This window comes from Amphiprion ocellaris, chromosome 4 (genome assembly GCF_022539595.1).
Source record: "Amphiprion ocellaris isolate individual 3 ecotype Okinawa chromosome 4, ASM2253959v1, whole genome shotgun sequence".
In the NCBI taxonomy this organism is placed as follows: domain Eukaryota; kingdom Metazoa; phylum Chordata; class Actinopteri; family Pomacentridae; genus Amphiprion; species Amphiprion ocellaris.
In genome coordinates, this window is record NC_072769.1 from 19,155,056 (window position 1) to 19,179,733 (window position 24,678).

The 24,678-nt window shown below is 40.0% G+C and overlaps 1 protein-coding gene across 1 annotated transcript; it reads right to left on the reverse strand.

The window, feature by feature from the left end:
• Positions 1–13,164: 13,164 nt before the first annotated feature.
• Positions 13,165–17,613, reverse strand: LOC111575457 (early growth response protein 1-B). Its single transcript, XM_023280597.3, has 2 exons — positions 16,309–17,613; positions 13,165–16,028 (listed from the first exon to the last, which is right to left on the reverse strand). Exons 1-2 carry the CDS (start codon positions 16,463–16,465, stop codon positions 14,695–14,697), a joined length of 1,491 nt encoding a protein of 496 aa, XP_023136365.1. The 5' UTR covers positions 16,466–17,613; the 3' UTR covers positions 13,165–14,694.
• Positions 17,614–24,678: the final 7,065 nt, after the last annotated feature.

The window sequence follows — 24,678 nt, forward strand, 5'->3', positions numbered from 1 at the left end:
ATCTTAAGATCAGTTGAATTCTATTGATCTGTTACACTAAATATGCATTTCTTAATCACATCAATAAATCAAAAATATCTCAATAAAAAAACAGGCAGAATGCAGTTTAGGGTTTAAACAGCAGGGGGCACCAGTAACATGCAAGGATTAACTGATTAAGAACAGTTACTCACAAATAATACTTTTTAGTCATCACAAAAAGAGAAAATCAAATATTTAAAATGTGTCAAACTGTGTGTGCAGACAAGTGTCTTTATAGAGGTCATTCTCTTTTTATCGGGGTGTTTTATTTGTCAATTCAGAGCAACACAATGCTCAAAAATGCTCTAAATGTTGAATATGTTGACTGCCATACCAGTCCTCTGTAAATGTTGACGAGATATTTTTACAAGTCAGTACAGTCACTGATCAGAGACCACACACGGTGTAAAATGACAGCCAGTCTGGCTTCTTCAAAGCATGAGAAATTCTTGCCACATCACTAAGTCAAATGGGCTTTTACTGTCTGTTAACACTCAGTGTAGCACAATAGAACAACGTACAAGCCTGTGGGAGCTCGGCCAGTATCAATATATCACCTCAAGTGCCAATTATACTCATTAAAGGGATAAAATGTGATGAAACTGCAGGCTAACAGCTTGAAATTCATTATAGCACTCACTGCACAACAATGCAACTCCACTGTAAGGGTACAGTTTATTATCCAGAGATGAAAATGAACAATCTGGAGCAAGAGGCCAAATAGTAGGTAAATACAAAAGGTTTGGAAATCACTTGAGGTAATTTTGGCAAACAGCTATTACTTATATTGGCTCTTAACAATTTGATGAGAGCTGGGAAATGTTACAGGTCACCTGCTGAGGAATTAAACATCTCCTTTCTCCGCTAATACAAATATAGGTTTGGAATCTCTTTCAAGAGCCATTAAATACAGTATTTTTCTTTAAAGTGCCGGACACAGTGCCATCTTTTATGTTCACTAAAATAACAAGAGTGTTGTCTTGGCTCAGCACTTGAATTTATTTGTCAAATTAACATGCAGCATACAAGTGATCAAATCAAATCTTGTGACTTGCATGCTCTTTGGTCCTTAGATTTACCACTTAATACTTTTTAAAATAAAATATAGTCGTCACCAGGAGTGTTATTGCATGATATTCAACAAATGTCATACATGGTTTATTATTAAAAAACACTTCAGCGTGCAAACTGCCACAAGATCATCATTTTAACTATCGCAGTGCACAACACATATCTTTACAGGAAGGAACGCACATAATAGGGGTGTATCAGTCTTACAAACAGAAATCCAGTGACAGGCAGGAGCTGCTCTGTATATGCCTGTATAGCCATTGTTAACGTGATTTCTGAATGGACTGGAACACATTAGTGTCCCAATATAGTAATACACTGGTCTTACAGCAGGAATCCATGTATCACAATGACAATGATTATCCAGATCTCTGCATTCTTAGCTTGAGCCATGGATGTTGCCATAGTAACACGAGTATGTCTTATCAAGTACAGCCCTTGTGATTTTTCACTGCAACTTATTTAGGCTGTTCACTGTAGGTATGACAACAGGCTATTGAGTTGTTGCATTCATTTCCATGTTAATAGAGTTAGCAGCCATTGTGTGTTAGCTTAACCTCTGATCCTGTCTTGTCAAATTGTTGTCAGCTAATATTAAATTAGGCTAGTAATAGAGGCTTTTTTATGTAAATGATGTAAAAATGCTCCAAATTTATAAATAGGCAGCTGAGAGCTAATATGATGGTCCGTGTGATATCAAAACATTTTCTCTGAGTCTTAATGATCGGATTGTGAAAAGCCATTTATGATACAGGTGCTGGGGTTGAATGTTAATCTTATTCAACATAGTCACAGTATTTTGGATGTGATGATGGCTCAGCGTGCTTACAGCAGATTTTGCTCATTGAGAGGCTAACATGTCTCGTTAAAACATTAAAGGTCCTAAGTTCACATAGTGTTTTTTTATTAAATCAGATTTTGTGTAAATAAGAGTGAAACCGATGGCTTGAGGTCCGACATCACCAGTCTGGAGACACACAGCACTTTAATCTCTGCAGCATTTTGCTTGCATAGTATAACCACAAAGTGTAGATTTTATTTGAACTTGGAAGTCACTTTGTAGCTCCAATTCGTCACACACTTGCGCTTCCTCCCTCATTGAAAATAATGAGGCTGTTTGATGTGAGACCACTACGGGTCGTAATGAGAGGAGTAGACTGTTCAGGACACATGAAAGCTCTTCAGTCCATTTGGACCATGAGCGGCCATTATGGCGTGGGACCGAGGCACCGTGGAGGTCTGCTGACTTCATGAGGGGGCACAGGATTTAATGATCGAGGCAACAGCTAAATCTGTCACCCTTTTAACATCTCGCGGAAGAAAGGGGGAAAATATTTCAGAGGTGTTAAAGACAGGGAGACCTTCGACATTGAAGAGCACGGCAGATGAGGCCGTACGAACAGAAACATGGTCACATCAAACATGACTGCACAGCGACTGTAGGAGATCACAAATGAAGAGAAGCAGCCACATAAATTAAAGCCCTTGATTGTACCAGCTCTGCTTCGACTGTTTAAGTGATTGTTCAACTTCAATCATACTTCTGTATTCGTTCATAATGATAATTTCTTTGAGGGTTATTCTTTGTTTGAAAAAAAAATCACTGTATTCACGACCTGCAAAGTGATGAGTCCATAAATTATCTTTTTTTTTTTTCCTCATCCAGAGGCAGGAAACAGCACATCTACCTCTCATCATATCAATCTCTCCTTCCTTTAAAAGACGCCACTGTCAGTAGTTGCCAGAAGAGACACAAACACAGTGAGTGGATGAGTAGGAGGAAGGAGAAGCTGATGGTGATGGAAGGATCAGCATCTCTTCATTTATCTGCAGGACGGTGGAGAAAGAGCCCCAGCTGAGATCGGGTTAAAATTTCTTCAGCTTAATCTCTGATTTGTCACCTTAGAAGTCACCCCAGTGTCAGGAATATAGTTAATGGTTAGACACAGCATCCTGCTACTCCCTAACAAAGGAAGGCCTCAGCCTCAGAGCACTTTGGAGGATGAGGGACCACGTCGCTACCCGTCCCCCCAAAGACGGCAGCTCTCGATCAGTTAATAGTTAACAGGCAATGTGGATGCATCCATCTTGACGAGTGACAAGGAGTCTAAATGCACAAATACACAGACGGTGGGAGTCCAATGCTGATGCTGTAAACATATCTTGTTAACAGGAAGCAGACCCTATGCCACAACAGCACTGAGTGACAGAATCACAGATGACTAACAACAACAGCGTGCACTCCTTCATCCTGCTCCTGTTTTCTAGCTAAGCATTTATGCTGCTCATTCCTCTAAATATACATTCTCTTCATTGATTCTATGCAGAGAACCTGATTTAGGACAGTTATTTATTGTCAAAATATATATATTTGAGTCAAGATAGTTAAATCAGAGGATTATCAAATGGGAAATAGTGTAAGATTTTAATAGATTTTTAAGGCAGGTGTGTCAAACTCATTTTAGTTCAGGGGCCACATTCAGCCCAATTTCATCTCAAGTGGGCCGGACCAGTAAAATCACAGCATAATAACCTATAAATAACCACAACACCAAAATTTTCCTTTGTTTTAGTGCGAAAAAGTACATTCTGAAAATGTTCACATTTAAGGAATTATCTTTTTACAAAACATCATGAACAACCTGAAATTTCTGAACAAAATTAAGCTCAATTTCAACAATATTATGCCTCAGATTATTATTTACACATTACAACCTACAGATCACAGTGTATCCAAAAAAGGTACAAAACATTTAGTCACAGGAATCTGGAATTGAATGGTATATTAGTTTACTTTTTGATCAGAATGACAAAAGTCAGACAAAAAACAACAAAAACAAGACAAAATATTGCATAAATGAGACACAAAATGACAAAAACAAGAAACAAAATGACAAAAACGAGACCAAAAATGACAAAAATGAGAAACAAAACAACAAAACAGTAGACAAACAATACAAGCGAGACACAAAAACACAAAACAACACAAATGATACACGAAGCAATGAATGAAGCAAAACACAAAATGAGAAAAATAAGACAAAAAGCACAAGCGAGGCAAAAAGGAAACACAAAACGGTAATATAACAAGGAACAAAATGACAAAAACATGAGACAAATGACAAAAGTCAGACAAAAGAAGACAAAAAACAACAAAAACAAGATAAAATATTACAAAAATGAGGCACACAATGACAAAAGAGCAATGAGCAATCTAGTATTTTACTGTATGATAAAAACAACCTGTCATGATCTAGAAATCATTTTGAAATGTATAGTTTTACAAATTTACAATTTGCAGTTAATGTCTTCTCTGTAATTTTTACACTTTACAAAGTCGACTCGCGGGCCGGATAGGACCCTCTGATGGGCCAGTTTTGGCCCGCGGGCCGCATGTTTGACACCCCTGCATTAAACCCTTTTCTAGTCTTTTACTGCATGAATTATAATTTAATACATCCTCGCCAAACTGTTCACTTTCTGCATTGCCAGTCCCAACTAGCCATACTCTCTCCAAAGAAACGCATGCACTTCCAAAAACTACTAAATCACATTGTTAATTCACATGCTGATTGCTTACAGCACAAGACAAGGGGATTTGGGGACCTACAGAGGGAGAAAGTGTTTTGATTTTTAAATGTGTACTGCTGATCTGACTCATACATATGAAAGCCCCCATTTAAAGAGGCAAAAATCACAGGAGGCGGCAAAAAACGCGCGTCTTCAGGTTTCCAACACCCCACAGGTTTGAGATCAGAGCCGGCTCCTGTCTGATATGTGGCTCTTTGGGGCTTGGGAAACGTACTGTATCGTATACGCTCCTGTGTGACCCCATGGCTGTTATACACTCAGACAGGGAGAGACGTCACTCTCGGTGCGCTCCCCCCCCCCCCGGTGAAAGTGACCGTCAATCACCGGCTAAAAGCCACTGGGGGCGGGCAGAGCTGGCCATTATGCACCGTCGGGGGGAAAAGCAGTGAGGAAGGGAGGGGACTGTTATGCTGCTAACCACAGGCCGGCACTGTGGCTGGTAGGAGCAGGACACACTGAAGGGTCAAGTGCTTTTACATTTTGCTACATTTCGGGGAGAAACATCAGAATTTTTATTGCACCGTATTAAATTGGCAACTATAGTTTCACAGTTTGCATGCAAAATAGATGAAAGACTATATGGGTCTTGGATCATAAAATTTTGAACAAAGGACTTTTGCAAATGGGAGGAGATCCACTGATATTTAAATCTACAAATTAGCTTTGCAGTAAAAACCGAACGCAGCTATGCCACGTTTCGTCTTTCTTTTTTTGGGGACTATCGCTGTCCTTGTGCAATTGTTTAATTTTATGGTTTATTATTAGCAAACTGACACTTTGCACTACTGATGAAATCCGCAGGGGGTGAGAAAAAATACTGCTCTGGATGAAATGATTGCAGACATTCTGCTGCAGCTGTAAAGACTGATTAAGGCTAAATGAGGAGAATGTCAGCAAGATTCTTCCGCCAGAATCTCAAAGAAACTTTTCATATAGAACAAATTATAACAGATTGTGATTCTCTCTGTATGATTGAAGCTGCCTGTACCTGTGCACAAAGTAATGGTCCTCTTTGTTCTCAGTTAGTCTTCACTAATGGCACCAATCCAGTCAGAATGCAGCGTGTATTAAATAACGGTTGTGGCAGAGAAAGCGAGCCGCTGATGCTCAAGTAGCTACATTTTGCATACATTTCATGGAGCTCCAAAGAGCACACGCTCAATTTCGCTGGTTAATTTAGATGCAGAATACATACTGTAGTTGTGGGCTGGTGTGCACATGCAAATCGTCGCCCTGCTCGATGGGAGGGTGCACTGTATGTGCAGCCCACTCATTTTTATACTACTAGTCTTTATGTCCCAGCCCAGCCTCCTCTCCCAGTCTCTGATTCCATCTTGGCAATGACAGACATGTACACACACACACACACACAGACGCACACTTCACGTACACTCTCAATCGGCCTCCCTCACTCACTTTCTTTCTCTCACTGAAACACACATGCGCACAGTTTTCTCAGACTTCGACACGTTCTCTGTGCTTCTCTATGGCTGAGCCATCATTATCTAGAAAGAGTGCCAGTGTTTGGCCACAGTATGCCTCCTTCCCAGCGTTGAACTGAACAGCTGAGACATAGGCTGCTGGTAGTGACACGGCTGTCACAGACATGCCTCATTACTGCTTTTGCAAATGTCAAAGCACTAAAGTAATCATTCACGTCTCTGCCGGACACATGGCTGTATAGTAATTTATTTTTATGGTAAGAGGGGTCAACAGTTGTGTGTACGTATGATGAGGTTATATAGTTAAGTGGATTTACCCGTTCTGTTGTTTCAGATAGTTTGCCAGATGGCTGCATGCTAATGTGACAGCAGATATCTGGATATTTGCAACAAGTAATAGCATAGTAGACTTTTTTTTTTTTTTTTTTGTGCGAGCACAAACTTCCTTCAGAGTTATTACTGTCAATCCAGGATGCTTTCAGCCACAGTGTGTTATATATGCACCCTAAGTTGATTTCCTCCCCAGAAGAATTTGTGCTGGGCAGTTCATATTCTCAGCTTTTGTTGGGCTGTACTTAAGGCACCAGTTTTAGGTGTCACAGTCGTCCACAACAGGCTGGACCACAGTCAGGGTGGCATTGTCATGGCTGGAGGGGAGGAAAGCTAATCAGGTCTGTGTTGTTGTAAGAACATGATGGACAACATGCTATGCTATTTCCCTTTTTTTTGTCTGAAAAGTGCCCTAAATGTTCAATTTGTCTTTTGTAAATTCATCACAGATCTGCAATCAGTTATTTTGTGGGGAACTTGGAGGCAGCAGAAGCACAATATAGCTAACACAAAAACCTATAAACCAAAACCCCAACATATTCAACCCCTTAACTAGTGAGATACTCTGGCAATGAGAAGACAATGTAATGAAAACATATCAACCAAAAATATAGAAACAGTAGAAGAGTTTAACAGTATACACTGCCGTTCAAAAGTTTGGGGTCACTTGGAAATGTCCTTATTTTTGAAAGAAAAGCAGTTTTTTTAAAAAATGAAGATAACATTAAATTAATCAGAAATCCAGTCTAGACATTGTTAATGTGGTAAATGACTATTCTAGCTGGAAACAACTGATTTTTAATGGAATATCTACATAGAGGTACAGAGGAACATTTCCAGCAACCATCACTCCTGTGTTCTAATGCTACATTGTGTTAGCTAATGGTGTTGAAAGGCTAATTGATGATTAGAAAACCTTTGTGCAATTATGTTAACACATGAATAAAAGTGTGAGTTTTCATGGAAAACATAAAATTATCTGGGTGACCCCAGACAGTTGAACGGCAGTGTACGTTTGAGTAATTTTTGAGAACAGGTGTCACACTTAGCAACAGCACTAAAAATAAATGAAATTTTCCTTTACAGATGTCCATTCATCCATCCATTATCTATACACTGCTGAATCCTCATTAGGGTCGTGGGGGGCTGGAGTCTATCCCAGCTGACTTAGGGTGAAGGCAGGGGACACCTGGACAGGTCACCAGTCTATTACAGTGCTAAATATTGAGACAATCAATCACACTCACATTCACACCTATGGACAATTTAGAGTTACCAATTAACCTCAGCATGTTTGTGGACTGTGGCAGGAAGTTGAAGTACCTGGAGAAAACCCACGTTGTACAGAGAGAACACGCAAACTCCATGTAGAAAGATTCCAGCGCGTGAAGCAGAGGGATCGTCTAGCTTTGAGGCGACAGTGCTAACCACCAAGCCACTTTACAAATGCATGTATGCAAAATTACTCAACCCCTAAAGTCAATATTTACTCCATCAAGGAGGTGGAGCCTCAGCGGAGTTATGTGACGATCAGTGTACGCTTGTCTGTCTGTCTGTTTGCAACATTACTCGAAAACGGACTTGGATGAAATTTCCAGGGAAGGTCAGAAACGACAAAAGGACCAAGTGATTAAAATTTGGCAGTGATGCAGTTTATAGTCTGGATCCATGGATTTGTTAAAGATTTCTGTATCATTGAGAGATAGCGGAATGGCGTCACTGTAACTATGACAACAAGTGAACACTACGTCAGCTGCCTGCTGACGATCACATGATTGTGATCCTACTACAAATCCACCACTGCAGACTTACCGGGACTTATCTGTCAGAAATGATACATGGAACAATTGATTAAATTGTGGGGGTGTTTCAGAGTCCCATCAATTCCCGCTGCCTGCTACATATTTAGGTCACGTGATTCGGTATCCGTACATAACGTACACATGCATAACACAAGCCTGTGCTCAGGGCAAGGTCATTTTGTTTGTGGGTACATCTATATTAAATGCTCACATTCTATATTGCCATGATTTCTGCCACTTCTGCCATTTTTTTCAAGATTTCAGCCTTCGGAAATGATACAATGACTGAGCAGCGTTGGCAGACTACTGCGCTTTTCATGTTAATAATGACATCCTTGCTTTTGTCTTGAAATTTTACCCAGTTTCTCACATGCAAAAGCTTTTCATGTCCTTTGGTGTCTCTGCTCCTGCTTTCTTTAAATTTAAACCAAGAACCTTTGGATTCAGTTTCAGGGACTGAGGTGGCCACTCAAGGACATGAGTTCCTGAACCAAGGTTTGGCTGATCTGGATGTGTGATTTGGTTTGCTGTTTTAATGGAAAGTCCAGTAGCTAGAAAGATTCAGTTAATGATTTCTTTGCAAAATTGTTCAGGTATTTCAAACCTGTGACTCTCAAAGACCAACTTAATCATTTGCAGCAGCAAAACACCTTTCTTTTTGCCACACAGGTTGTACCCTTCATCAACCAAGGTCACAGGTGATTCATGGGTCAAATTCAGGCTCAGAACTCAATAAAAACAGATGTCAACTTTTTTCTGCTTTTTGTTTAAGATGAAGTGCTAGAAGATGTTGAACGTTCTTAAAATCTTCTTCTCTGTCAATACAGCTTCTTCATCAGTGCTCAACAGTTTTGCAGCAGTTTGCCGTAGTAATTAAAATAACAGTATTACATAAGGGTTTAATAATCATCATATGGCATCATCTCTATAGCAAAACAAAATTGACAGTCTGCAACTCCGAAAGATTTCATTACACATTTTTTCATTGCTAGTGCATTTACGTCACTTGGCTGCAGCAAATGTAGTTTATAAAAATACTCGAACATCAACCTACAGTTCTACAATTTCATTTTGCAGGCACTTTTATCCAAAGCGACTTACATCTGAGACTAGATACAACACAAGCATGGATCTAGTTAGGAGAAAGAAACCTGGATAAGTGCCATAAAAGGTATCAAGTAACATTAAAATGCAATTGGAGTTACGTTTCTGATCACCTGATGAATGCAGGTTCCACAATCCTGCTCCTTTTAGCTCTGCTTTTGGTCTCCACCAGCTCTCCCTTTAACTGTTAAATACTCCATTTATGTTTACCGGTTAGCTGCTCTCTAGCTGTCTGTTGCTTGGTGCTGGGTTGGTGAAGTATGTGGGTTTTTTTTTAGACCTTTATCGCAGTAAACAGCTGCCTCCTATGAGACCAGTGAGAGTGAACCAAAACAGCTGTGGGCCTGAAAACCAAAACAGTGGAAAGAAAGATGCCAAAAATGGTCCACGGTGCTGAAGAGAAACTGGGATCAGATGAATTTCGACTTCTTTCCGCTCCTTTTTGAGCAAATTATTGTCATTTGTGGGCATTTTCTTTTTTATGTTGAAATGTCCAAAATGAACTTTCAAAAATCAAATCAGTATTCAAATATGGATTAAAACAGCTTTAAAATTATTTATGCCTTTTGTCATGTAGTAAACTAAAACAAAAAGGGCATCCTTCTCATATATTAAACTAAGCTACAAGCGTCCAACACGCTGGGATTTTGAGCATTCATTTCAAAAAGAAATGAATGAATGTTTGGGCACAAAGGCGTTTGTAAGCAGTGAAATGATTATTTCTGTTAAGGCTCCTGGAGGTTGCACTCCAGCGCTGCAGCAGCATTGTGATGTCTCCAACCTAGAATGTTCCAAGGGCAGCTTTAAATTTTCCTCTGTAATTGAATTGCTGTGAAGTCATTCATCTGGCTACGGCATGATGGCCGCTTTTCAATGACTCCAGGTTCAGCATATACTCCACCTCTGATGGCAATATGTTGTGCGCAGCTTAAAGTGGTATCGTGGCCTCCTTGACCCCCAGAGTTGGCTTCTTGTAATTTGCCATGGAAAAAAGTTATTCTCTCAGTCTTGAGTCAGTAATATAAATGAAAAGAATTTTGGAGCTACATTAAAAAAGAAAAAGAAAAAAAGAAAAGAATTAGGCACTTTAAAATGTTTGCATAACGAGCGCCTTCTCATTGCAACGGTTCTCTTCTTCTTAATCACCTGCACTCTCCAGACCACCTACACCCTTCTTCATGATCAGATACAGGACCAACGGGCTGATGTATGATCCGAGGAATTAATCTGCTAAGCCTGATTGCCATTACCGCCATGCGATTATGCACCTTGATTACCGAGCCCACCCCAAGGACCATGACGTGCCCCGGTGCACATTTTAAAGGTGCGCATAAAATTATGTGGTGATTACCCCACAATAGATCAATCCACAAGCGAATGAGACTGTGTGGCCATATAGACCGTCTCAAGTAGGACTGTGATTATTAATAGGCACTTGAGGTGACCTGATAGGCTTCCTGAAGCTTGAACCGCCGAAACTGCCTCTGATCTTTCATATAAGCAAATAAATTCCTTTTTTCATACATTCTGAAAGTCATTATTGGATTATTGTTGTAGAGGCAGAATTGTTTGGAGTTCAAGCATGGATAAAAGGGATGCTGGGCTCTTCAGAGACGACTGGAGCTGCACTTGTTCGCTTTCGAGTTGGACTTGAGACATTTAATGGCAGCACAGATATGGATTTGTTCAAGTGGACGGTACGCTTTAGTAGTATTTAGATATCAGCATATATCATACAGAAACTCCCGGAGGTCAGTGTCTTCTTGTGTATGATGCAAAAAAGAAAATAAAAAATAGATTATCTATAAAAACAAACTTTGGTGTGCCAACGCGAAGACAGAGGAAGTGTGTGCTTGCAAGTAATGAACATGTAAGTACATATCATTCTGCAGTGACACTTATCCTCAGAATTTGGTCCCATCTAATCCCTCACTGTCATTTTTCGAGGATTTTCTTATTTAATCCTGAGCCAAAGTACTCATTTGGAACAGCAGATAAATAGTCCCATTGACTTATCCAGAAGCAATCCTGCATCAAGCGATTAATTGGATGAGACAATGAAGAAGTGAAATCACATCTGTTCGTGGTTTTTCTCCCCCTGTTACATATGTTAGTCACAGAGACACACTACCTTGGATAACCCTCCTACCCCCCTTCAGTGCAGCAGTAATAATGTTAACATGTTTGCATTAGTAAAGCCCTGCCAAGGATTTAATGGACTCGATGTGCTACTGTTCACAGTGGCTACCACATTCTTAGAAAGCATGCTTCTCAGTGGCGGTCATGTGCCCTGCGCTGCACACTGACTTAATGGCTTCAGAATTATGCATATCTACAGGAGTTTTTTAAAAAAAAAAAACAACATAAATGTCAGTCAGAAGAAAAAAAACTGATTTATGTCTTTTGTGTTTGTCAAAGTTAGGAAGGTTTATGACATGGTAAATGTATTCAGTAAAGACGAGAGTCACATGCTGTAGATACATCGAGGACCATTTACAGTATGCAAATGGGAACGGGAGCTTACAAATGCACAATTGCAGAAATTCCATCACTGGCCAGAGTTCAATAACTCTCCAGTCTTCAAGTGTCTGGATAATGGTCACTGTGACTGCACATCGCTGCAATTCAAAAACCTCAACTATCCATCACTGGACAATGTTTGCCACTAAAACAACACAGATAAGGGAGTACGTGTTGATGCTGCCTGGGCCCTGTGCTATTGTGAGAGATGATGAGTGATAGACAGGAGAGGACGGGCGCATACTATTCACAGTGCTCCATGTGGCAGCTTGCATTTTCACACTGGTACAGTATGTTTGTCAGCTACAGACAACGCAGGCACTTACGCAGTGCCGTGGGCAAGCAAAGTAGTGTTCTGCCAGCCGACTGCGTCACGGGCAAATGCATGTCGTATATACCACCACGTACGGAGTCCCTCTTATACATGCCTGCACGGTTTGCAATGACAGATTGTAAGATCTGGGCCTGCACGGTACACAAAGCATCCCACTTTAGGCATTAAAGCAACAGTCTTCTCCCCAAAACCTAAACATGTCATATTTTCTTACCTTAACCTTTACTTCTACAGTGCTCAAATTGTTTTACCACTTCACAGGAATGCCAGGGTGATTTGGGCCTGTTCTTTATATAGTGACAAACAAATTTTTTGCAGCTTTGAAAAAAACAAAAAGCAATAGCTTGCACCACATTTTTTGTTCACTCTCGTTTAGTCTTGTAGAGATGTGAGGCCACACAGATCATTAAATGCATTCACAAGAATATTCAGGCAGTTTTGAAAACAGGGGACTTCAGATCCAACATGCTTTGAAAGAGAAAAAAATACATGACAATAGACCATAATCGTCTTCAGCTTTGAGTGGAAATTAATATCCTTTTACAGCAAGACTGGATGCGTGAATGAACAAAGGAACGAATGAAGCAAGACCTTCAGATCGTCACCACTGACATGGCAAGAAACTGTCCTTTTTAACAAGAATACCACGATCCTTGCAGTGGTTCATCTCTGCATTTACATTAAGGGAGAATCTTTAAAGTCGACAGGATTCAAAGTGCAGCTGAATGCGTTTCAGTCTTGTGAGTCACGCGGCAGAGCTGTGATGTCTAATGTTAGGGCAGCAGTGTGGTGCCACAGGTGGCCTGCTATAATGTATATCTTGGGAGGAGACAGTCATCCAAAATGCTCTGATTGGTGGGGGGTGGGGGGAGGTCTCGACACCAAGCCACACAGATTGTGAGAACCGTAAAAATAGAACTCGGATCATTCCAAACCATACACGAGAAACTTTGCTGTTCCAGAAAATGTTTATTTTGTTCATAAACTTTTCATAAAAATAACAACATCAATATTAATTTAAAGTATTGTAGAAACCGTGTATGTACAAAATCTTTACTTGAACAGTTAATATAACTTAAGGCGAGTTAAATTACTTTTTTTGCAGTACCCTGTTGGTGACAATTTCACCAAACTCTAAACATTTTTTTTTCTATTTTTTTTTTATTAAATTTTTGTTTATTTATTTATTTATTTTGCTAAAGTGAACATTTCAGCATACAGTATCTCCAGCAAAAAGATACCAGGAGTCAAAACCCTCTCATCACCAAGGTAAAGTCTACAGAAACTCGCAGCAATGTGTGCTACCTGATTACTTAAAAGCAATGTTTATATGAGTTGCTAGTGATTTCTAGCTGGATTGAACATACTTCTGTACATATTGTAAAATCATTTGTGTTTGAAAAGCTGTACCACAACTAGTGTACATTCCCTTTTAAATCTAGATCAACAATTCAACGGAGCAACTCTCATCATACCAACAATGGGATGAAGTGCGAAAATGTTTCCGATATCAAATTGTAACATTTAAAATATTGTGTTACTAAACGATAGCCCTCGAAAAAACCAAGACATTATTTATGATTTTAGAATACATTTCACCTTAGAAAGGACGCTCAAATATAATTGTAAAATATACAGTTGGCTATAAAAATACAAAGAAGTACAGTAATACAAATATATTTATTTCCCATTTATGATATATCTTTCACAACTGTAATAATCCAAACAATTGTAACACAACACAAAGACCAATGACAAAAAACACTGACAGCAAAATGATAAGAAGATAAACAAACACTAAATTTGATCAAAGATGGACAGCTTGTATGGTCGAAGCCATAAATGTGTGTTGTAGCCTACATTCATGTCAACAGCCCTCACTGTGAAGTGAAGGAGTACTTTGACAGTGGTTGATATTCCGGAAAAAGGAAAATAAAAAAAAATAAAAAATAAAAACACTGACATAAACATGCATTTTTAAGAAACATAGTCCAAACCATTGCTCTAAGAATGCTAAAGCAGAAAATAAGAATCTTAAATGGAGATATTAATAATCTGTAAGTGCAATCCATCCATGCTCAGAGGCGAGTGGAGGTTGGTGGAGCTGTCCAAGTGTGGAGGTGCTGAACAGCAGTCATGCAATGCAGAGCAGAGAGGTTTAGCTCCGCTCACAGCAACAGCAACAAGTCACTGTTGATCTGTTTACCGACTTTTACAACTTATGCATCTTTTTGCATAAAGTCAGCAGCATCAGCAGCAGGCAGTAAGGCCGAAGCAGTCCTTTTTATTCCCCCACTCTTTCCTCTCTGCTCCTCAAAAAACTCTAATATGCGCAAAGCCTCCTGCATTGGCTCGTCAGTGAAACCAACTCGGACATCAACTTGTTAGTCAGCTGGCTTATATCTTCCAAGACGGAAAGATCTTAATATATATCTATGTATATATATATGTATATTTGTCTGGACACACCGCTTTGTCTTCAAATTCCCTCGGGAAGAGTGAATGGCCATGCGCCGGTGGTCACCTGTGGCTTAATTTCCATTTTCTCCTTCTGTTTCAGATGTACGCGTCCGTGCCGTTTCCTCTCGTCGCTGCGGGCGAACCGTTTGCCGCACACGTCGCAGGAGAACGGCTTCTCCCCGGTGTGAGTCCTGGTGTGGGTGGTGAGGTGATCGCTACGGCTGAAACTGCGCAAACAGATGCGGCACTGGAAGGGTTTGTGGCCCGTGTGGATGCGGATGTGCCGGTTGAGCTCGTCGGAGCGGGAGAAGCGCCGGTCGCAGCTCTCCATCGGGCAGGTGAAGGGTTTCTCTTTGGCGGGGCCGTGAGAGGCGGCGGGGCTCTTTCTGGCCCTGGGGGGCTTCGTCGCACGAGTGGTGTAACTTTGGGCGAAAGAATCTGGCAACAGTGAAGAGTACAGGATGGAGTCTATGGTGCTGGGTAAAGCTGGTGACGTGTATAAGGAGTCACATTGGTTATTAGATGGCTGTGGAGGCTCCGGGAAGGGCCTCAGGTTGGAGGAGAGGCCCATCGGCGGTGGGGGGAGGTAATTGTTGTACAGGGGGTTGGGGTAGCTCTGAGAGCAGGTGTCAGAGAAGCACGGTTCCTGTTTGATCCCCCCCTCCACCTTAAACTCCATCTCTGGGTTGGGACAGATTGGAGGAAACGTGTCTAAAAGTTCCTTTACATCCATTTGCTGGTCAGGTGGGAAATCACTCGACATCGGGAAGGTCTCCGACTGGAAACTCGTCTCCAAACAGTCAGATTTGGTAAACGTTCCCCACTCGTAGCAGCTGCTCTCGAACTCGTTCTTGACCACGACGGGGAACGAAGCAGCCTCTGACTTCGGCTCGGCCTTCTTCTGGCTTGGAGCTCGGGAGGAGCCGAAGCTGAGCTGGGAAGTGGACGGGTCTTGGGCCTGACTGCCGGCCTGGTCATCGGTGTACCTCGGGCACGTCTGATCCGGAGAGTAGACCGGGGGAGTAGGTCCGGAGCAGGTGTACGGTTGCCGCTTAACGCCGGGGTCTCCAAAATTGCCATTGCTGCTGTCCAACGGCGCAGGCGACGGATAAGTTCCCCGGCTGTTGCCGCTCTGTTGCACTTCTGAAAGCGGCAGTGTGGAGATACCCACGATCTCGGTGATCATATTGAGAAGTGTTTCGGTGCTGCACGGCGCTCCCTGAGATGCCTCAACATAGAAACTGCCGGAGTAGGCGAGCGAGGAGGGGGTGTAGGCGTCTTTTGGGCACTCGCAGGGGTTAAAAGCAAATTCCGAGTTGGAGGCTTCGGTTTTGAGGGTTGCGGGGGTTCCTTCTGTTGAATTAGACAGAGAGAAAACTTTGTCATCGCGACGGTTTATTTTATAATGTCTAAGAAAAAAATTAAACGATGAAGAAAATCTGCGTTACATAAACATTCGTGCGTATTTTGGCACAGAGACGCCTCAGTGAGAAGACACACACACACACACACACACACACACACACACACGACTGCACGGAAAGTGTCCTCTCCGTCCTGTAACGCTCGTCTTCGACACATTTAAACGGTCATGCATGCAGATTTATCGACCGTGCAAAACACGCGAACTCACCGTGGCCAAACTGGGCAGGTACCCCCCGCTCTGCATCGACGAACACCTCCTGGTTGTCTTTCCGCGCGCTGTTTTCCATCCCCAGTGAAGAACTGTTGCAATTCTCAAATTGAGGGTAAAAAGAATCTTTCGCATTCAAATCCATATTGTTCAACATAATGATGCACGTAGAAGTCCGTCTCTCTCCAGGGAAAAAGGTAAAAGGGGGGAAAACAAACTGTGCAGATGACTGTTTTTTTTTCTTTCAACCCTCCTTTTGATGGTTTTCAACAAATGATCCAAAGTGTCTGTTTTTCGAAAGGAGTAAAAAAAGAAAAGCAAATTAAAGGTATTCCTTCTCGTCTCTGCTCCTCGGTAGGTATTTGCTCGCTGTGGATTTCACATCAGCGACTTCCCCTCTCTCTCCTTATATACACTTTGGCAGCTCCCTCGGCCCTCCTCCCCATTCATCAGCTCCAGTGAGAGGATTCCCCGCTGCGTGTAAACTTCATGCCCATATATGGACAGAGGATGTGACGGAGTCCCCACCCCCCTCAGTCCTCCCTCCTCCCAGAGAGATGGAGTCTTTGCAACAAGTGTTGGCTGGTGAAAAACCTTGTCATCATGGCACTTCTCTTTAATGCCATTTTAAATCAAATGTAGCATTAAAATGAAGCCAGTCTGAAAAGATGGAATGGTTATTCTTCATATCATCTCTGGCTGCCCATCTCTTAGAACATCTCACTGAAGGCGAAGCAGCACAACAGTGAAGATGCCTCAATATTCACTCATTAGTTTTGACCGTGAGTAGACAATAGTGGCTCAGTCAGAGGTGTTATATTCCAGTGTATGGTGCTAATAGGCACAATTAAAAAGGTGTAAAGGGAATGTAATGTGAAGAGTAATGTGGCAGATATCTATAGCCCACCAGTGACTCAGCATATAGACCATTTTACAAAACATAAAAACAAGCTGCTTCAAGTTTGTTCCATTAGTTAGTTGTTTTTCTCAGTATTCCTGTTCATGACAGAATCTGTGCAATACCACTGACACGTGCGACACTGTTATTCATATAACTAGTACCTATGTATATTTTGGCTTATCTTCATACCACACTTCTTTGCTGCTGTAACACTGCAAATTTCCCCACTGTGGGATAAATACAGGGTTATCTCCTCTCATTTCATCTCATCTTTAAGGTTAAATGGCAAGTATTTACAACTGCAAACCAAAATGAGAGCCATTAAAAATGTACACCACCGTTCAAACGTTTGGGGTCACCCAGACAATTTCATGTTTTCTACGAAAACTCACACTTTTATTCATGTGCTAACATAAATGGACAAGGGTTTTCTAATCATCAATTAGCCTTTCAACACCATTAGCTAACACAATGTAGCATTAGAACACAGGAGTGATGGTTGCTGGAAATGTTCCTCTGTACCTCTATGGAGATATTCCATTAAAAATCAGATGTTTCCAGCTAGAATAGTTATTTACCACATTAACAATGTCTAGACTGGATTTCTGATTCATTCAATATTATCTTCACTGGAAAAAACTGCTTTTCTTTCAAACACAAGTTTAAGGTGACCTTAAACTCTGAATGGTAGTGTATATTTTGGTTTATTTTCGTACTACACTTCTCTGCTGCTGTAACACTGCAAATTTCCCCACTCATCTCATCTTTAAGGTTGAATGGCAAATATTTAACTGCATACCAAAATGAGAAACATTAAAATATATATAGCACTAAAGTCACACTATAACAAATTTTAAAGAGATATCATGACCTTATTAAACCAAACTAAACACCACATGCCGTATAAAGGAATATCAATGAAATATACATGACAGTTCAAAAGTTTGGGGTCACTTAGAAATGTCCTCATTTTTGAAAGAAAAGCGTTTTTTGTCAATGAAGATAACATTAAATGAATGATAAATCCAGTGTAGACATTGTTAATGTGGTAAATGACTATTCTAGCTGGAAACTGCTGATTTTTAATGGAATATCTACATAGAGGTACAGAGGAACATTTCCAGCAACCATCACTCCTGTGTTCTAATGCTACATTGTGTTAGCTAATGGTGTTGAAAGGCTAATTGATGATTAAAGAAAACCCTTGTGTAATTATTTTAGCACATGAATAAAAGTATGAGTTTTCATGGAAAACATGAAATTGTCTGGGTGACCCCAAACCTTTGAACAGTAGTAGTAAAAATATATAAGCTGAATCAGGCAGGAATGTTAGGATATCCATCTATCCATTATCTATCTACCGCTTTATCCTCTGTAGGGTCATGGGGGGGCTGGAGTCTATCCCAGCTGACTCAGGGTGAAGGCAGGATATGCTCTGGATGGTCACCAGTCTATCACAGGGCTACACATGAAGACAAACAACCAAACACATTCACATTCACACCTACGGACAATTTAGAATCCCAATTAACCTCAGCACACGATAAAAGCACATGGAGACACAGTGAGAACTTGCGAACTCCGCACAGAAAGACCCCAAGCTGAGATTCAGACCTACTAGCTGGAAGGCAACAGTGCTATCCTCTGAATATTGTAATTACAAATACAGCCAAAGTGCAAACTACTGATAAAACTAATCTTAATAGGAAGAGCAGGCAAGCATAGTTTGTGTTCCTGTAAGATCTGCGCTCCTCTATTTGTGTTCAAATTCAAAATCAACAAACTAAATCCACACATGGCACAAGGTAAAATGCTGCAACAGTAAAGAGGTTCTCTTTGTCGACCTGACAGGTGACATGCTGCAAGTACACGTAAGAGAGATTTAGAACAGAATAACAAAGAATCAGAGTGCAGAATCAAAAGGTAGCACACTAAAGACTGCCTGAATTGAAGTGAACCTAAACTGATAATAAGCTCATGTTCTGATTATCATTCAATCAATCAAATGTGACGTCATTCAGTGTAGGCGATCATTTCTCTCCATCTAATCTGATCTTTTGCTTTCTGAATTGTGACTGTTGCCCGTTCCATGTGTAGCCATGAGGTCAGTCCATCTATCATTTTCATTCTCTGCCTGCCTCGTCCTCTCTTCCCATTAATTTTTCCAGTTGTGACGATATATTCCAGGGTTTCTTTGCCTATAATGTGTCCAAAAAATGTTGCTTGCCATTTCCTAATTTTGTTCAATAGCGTATAATTTATGTTTAGTAATTTTAAAACATCTTCATTGCTTATTCTGTCTATATAAGATACATGTAGCATGTAAAACCACTTCTCTGCTGCTGTGATTTTGTTTGATATTTTATTATTTTTGTTCCAAGATTCACATCCATCCATCAGAACTGGCAGAATGTAGCAACTGAGAGTCCTCATACAGATGCTATTTGCTATTTTCTGTCAGTATATTTTTTATTCTCAGAGATGCTGTTCTTGCCATTGCTACTCTACATCTTCACACCTCCCATCTGATGTCATCCTGACTGTCCTTAAACGCCACTAAACACTCTGTTTTATGGATCAATGTAAAATAATCTGCAGCCCAGTCCGGCTCTCCTGACACTCATCTGTGAGCCAGACTGCACGGCGTATACGCTTTCAGCAGCTCCACTGAACTCCTCTCCCAGACAGTCCACTGCTCACATTTGCTTTTCACAAATCCACTTCCTCTCGAGGTGCCGCTGGAAACTGTGGTCGCTCACACCATCAGGGCGAATAACTGCAGAGCCCAGTCTGGACGAACCCTTGGCCTTTAAAAGCATTGAAGGGAGTCGATAACACCCCTGAGGTGTTCAGTGGTTGAACCCAACTGTTCACATGACATTTCAACCCCCAAAGCATTTTTTTTTTTCTGTTTCGCATCTGTTGCCGGGTGCACTCCGTGGTCACACTTCCTATTACAAAAAGTCAATACTCTTTCATAGGACGCTTGCAGTCTGCAGCAGACCTCTGGCACCGGCTGGAGGTTCAGGACCGCGGACAGCGCCGGTGCAGCATTCAGCCGTGTAATCACACGTGGACCGGAGCAGCAGGACACAAACCCTTTACTTTTTACTTTAAACCGGCTGGTTCCTGTCGTCCTGTATCCAAGTGAACTGTATTCTTTTGCATGAAATCAATCCAATCACGCCCTAGAGGACTATGGGAAATTAGAGTCACTACTAACATAATGATTTCGCCTTAATCCCGGGGAGTTGTGGAGCAGCAGAAAAAGTGGTCAACACACACAATGATCCTGTTTAAACAACATGAGCAATGGCCCTAAGGAATATTTATAGGGTGATTTTAGTTTTTTTAGGTTTTTTTTTTTTAGTTTTTTTTAGCTGTACTCCAAATGTTTCCCTCTATTGTTAGATAGATACAAGCTCCAGACTTTACTAAACACCTAAGTAGTACATCATGTATTTCAGTTTGTTGCATTAGCAGTTTACACACAAAAAACTATTTGTCCAGTTAAGAAAATATTCAGCATTTTACAAGATTCCAAAAACAGGAATCTGTTGAGAGCTGCTAAAAACTGACTCCACCCAACTGCAGCATTACTGCTTAAGTAATTAAAATATTATGATCTTATAATAACATTAACAGTAGTTTTGCTTTTATCGTTGAGTGCATCTTGTTCAAAATAATTCTGCATCATTACTAAAGTTACATTTTGAATTTAGGACTTTCACTTAGAGTGTTTTTTATAGCGTACTTGTGTTACTTTTACCTGAGGGAATTATCTGTATATTATTCATTTTATTTGTCCTTTTTAATCTTTTTTACTTTTAGCTTTTTAGTGTGCAGTTTTATTTTTCTTTTGTAATGTTATGTTGTAATGGCTCTACATTATTGTGTTTGTATGTAAATACTTGCTTATATGACAAAACAATAACAATGATAATGACAATAATAATAATAATAATAATAATAATGTAGAATATAACAATAATGATGATACTACTAGTACTAAAAACAATCCTTCTTCAAGTACAATTCTCACAACAGCCATGAAACCAGCAATAAGGGGTCACAAGTGCACGTGGCTGTGCACCAGCAAATATGTTAGAAGGTAAGTGAACCAAAACCAGAAAAATCTCTTCTTTCACATCGCTACAGACTGCCTTTTACCAATAACCACAGGATTTTTCTGAACTGTAATGAAAGGGCTCCAGTGAGCTCAGATCTCAGGCCATTTGAATAGCATCTGAGTGTGTTTTGTTACAGACAAGATTAGCTGAAGCTCAGAAAGATTGTGGGCTCTGTGGAATAAAAGATACTGTGTCTACTGCAGCACAAATGTAAAAATACTGTTAGACATAATAAACAGCCTGCTCATCCTAGACTACTCGCATTTTATGTTATCTCCATCAATACTGAGCGGCGAAAATGTATTAAAGGATCTCTAAGTCGCTACCCTGTCATCTTTTTAAGGTAGGGTATGATAATAGCATATAAGCTCTTTCATTGCAGCAGTGACATTCTCCGGAACAAATCGTTTTCACCTCAGCTATGCACTCTAATTCTAGGCCCGGAGATGTTTAGCTTTGAGGAACTGCCTCCAAGTAATCCAGAGTCTATTAAAACCAATCTGATCACACAGAGTTCAGATCACGGGATGCTGTTATGATAACTGCCGTGTGGCTAACCTCTCTCCTCCATAAAATGCCACAGCACAGGGACTAAGTAATGGATTTATGTAATGTTAGCACTTACTGACATTATAGCGCAGAGGTAACTCCATACCTGCGAAAGTTAAATGAAAGCCTTTGTTTTATTTCCTCGTGTCTGAGACAAAATGCTCCTGTTTCTTAGGGAACAGCTTGGTGGGCTGAGAAAGAATGTAGAGCGATACAAAGTTGCTTTTATGTTTTAACAAGATATTGGCTTCAAAAGAGGTTCAAAGCGCTGGCTATGGAAAGAAGATGAAACACTGGCTTAATGAAAGGATATCTTGGCGCTTCTCCTGAATGGATAGTTTCAGTAAAACACAGTCAAACATGCTTTAATGTAGCCCTGACCTAAAACAGGCTCAACTTGTAGGTGCTATCATTTAACCAAAGTATTCATTTGTCTTCTGTCTATCTATTATATTCCTTCAGTTCTTAGTTATTTTATAAACCATTTGCTATTAGAATCCTATTGAACTTCTAAATTACTTCTTATTAAGCACTACTATTAATTCAACACACACACATATTTCTGCTTTATAAAAAAGATTAATAGTCGACAGCAGGGGGTGTCAAACATGCGGCCCGTGGGCCAAAACCGGCCCACCAGAGGGTCCAATCCGGCCCATGGGACGACTTTGCAAAGTGTAAAAATTACAGAGAAGACTGCAAATTTACAAAACTATAAATTAAGAATAATTTCTAGACCATGACAAGTTGTTTTGATCATAAAGTAAAATATTATATTGCTCATTGTTCCTCTGTCATTTTGTGTCTCATTTTTGTAATATTTTGTCTTGTTTATGTTGTTTTTTGTCTTTTGACATTTCTTGCTTGTCTCATGTTTTTGTTGTTTTGTTTCTTCTTTTTGTAATTTTATGTTTCCTTTTTGTCACACTTGTGTCATTTGTCTATTTTTTTGTTGCTTTGTTTCTCACTTTTGTTGTTTTGTGTCTCGCTTTTGTAAGTTTGTCTTCTTTTTCTTGTTTTTTTGTCTTTTTGTTGTCCTTTTGATCATAAAGTAAAGTACTATATTGCTCATTGTTCTTTTGGGTCTCATTTTTATAATATTTTGTCTTGTTTTTGTTGTTTTTTTGTCTGACTTTTGTCATTTTGATCATAAAGTAAAATACTACATTGTTCAGTTCCAGATGACTAAATGTTTAGTGCCTTTGTAGATACACTGTGATCTGTATGCTGTAATGTATAAATGATAAACTGAGGCATGATGTTGTTGAAATTGAACTTAATTTTTCTTCATAAATTTCAGGTTGTTCATAATGTTTCGTTATAAAAAAAAAATAAAAAATCCGTAAATGTGAACATTTTCAAAATTGTACTTTTTTTGCATCAAAACAAAGGAAAAATTGTGGTTATTTATAGGTTATTATGGCCTTATTCTGGCCCAGTGGAGATCAAATTGGGCTGAATGTGGCTCCTGAACCAAAATGAGTTTGACACCCCTGGTCTACAGCCATGCTATTAACCCTATGAGGCTTTGAGCTACATGCTAATGCTGGCATGCTAACATAAGACAATGTCAGATCTATTATGCAATACCAGATTGTCATCTTGGTTTAGCATGTTACCATGTCAACATTCATAAATGAGTAAAAAACACAAAGTATGCTGTTGATTTTGTAGATATTTTGTCATATAACAAAGTGTAAATTATAGGATAACTACATGAGGGGTCAACAAATCACTAAATTACTTACAATTTATCCAACATATTTGCCATTTTTTTTGGAGCATCCCATCAATCAACCTCATGGTTCCACTAGAAGAAAAGGATCACCAGAGCCATTTAGATACATCATCTGGCAGCCATGAATGCCTGAAAAAAAAAACCATAGCAATCCATTTAATATTTATAAAGATACTTCAATAAAAATCTAAATTTCAAGCTGCTAGGGGCACTAGGGGATCAGTCAAGGGATCATCAAAGTCAGTAAGACTTACACTACCAATCAAAAGTTTGGGGTCACCCAGACAATTTCATGTTTTCCATGTAAACTCACACTTTAATTCATGCGCTAAAATAATTGCACAAGGGTTTTCTAATCATCAATTAGCCTTTCAGCACCATTAGCTAACACAATGTAGCATTAGAACACAGGAGTGATGGTTGCTGGAAATGTTCCTCTGTACCTCTATGTAGATATTCCATTAAAAATCAGCTGTTTCCAGCTAGAATAGTCATTTACCACATTAACAATGTCTAGACTGTATTTCTGACTAATTAAATGTTATCGTCATTGAAAAAAAACGCTTTTCTTTCAAAAAGAAGGCCAGTAGTGTATCTTCTGGGGACCATGAATGTGTGAGCAGCAATTCACAGCAGTCTAGAGGTATTATAGTTGAGGTAGATTGAGCAACACTGCTGTCTGTAGAGCCATGTTGCTAGAATGCGGAACATTTTTCATTATACACACCCCATATTTTGCAATGAGTGTAGTCTCTGCATGCATAAAATGTAAATGTCCTCACAACTGCAGCTTTACCGTGACTCACATTTAAACTGCTTATATCTGTGCTGATTCAATCGTTACATTACAGCTGCTTTAATTATGTTGTGTGATGCCCGATATTACTTCCATAACAGAAGTGAAAACACAAAGAAAAGGTAAACACATTTCTTTGCGCTGCATATGTAACCCCCTGGCCGTGTTATTTTCAGGTTCACTCTTGGACAGGGAGTGGGTGTTTTTTCTTGCAGGTGGGTGCCTGATAGAGTTGAAGAGGCAGCAAGGAGTGACT

Excerpts from the sequence above, each read along its gene's own strand:
- LOC111575457 (XM_023280597.3), bottom strand. The coding sequence starts at position 16,465 with ATGTTGAACAATATGGATTTGAATGCGAAAGATTCTTTTTACCCTCAA. Across the intron at positions 16,029-16,308 it reads ACCTGCCCAGTTTGGCCACG|AAGGAACCCCCGCAACCCTC; the intron begins GTGAGTTCGCGT and ends CTAATTCAACAG.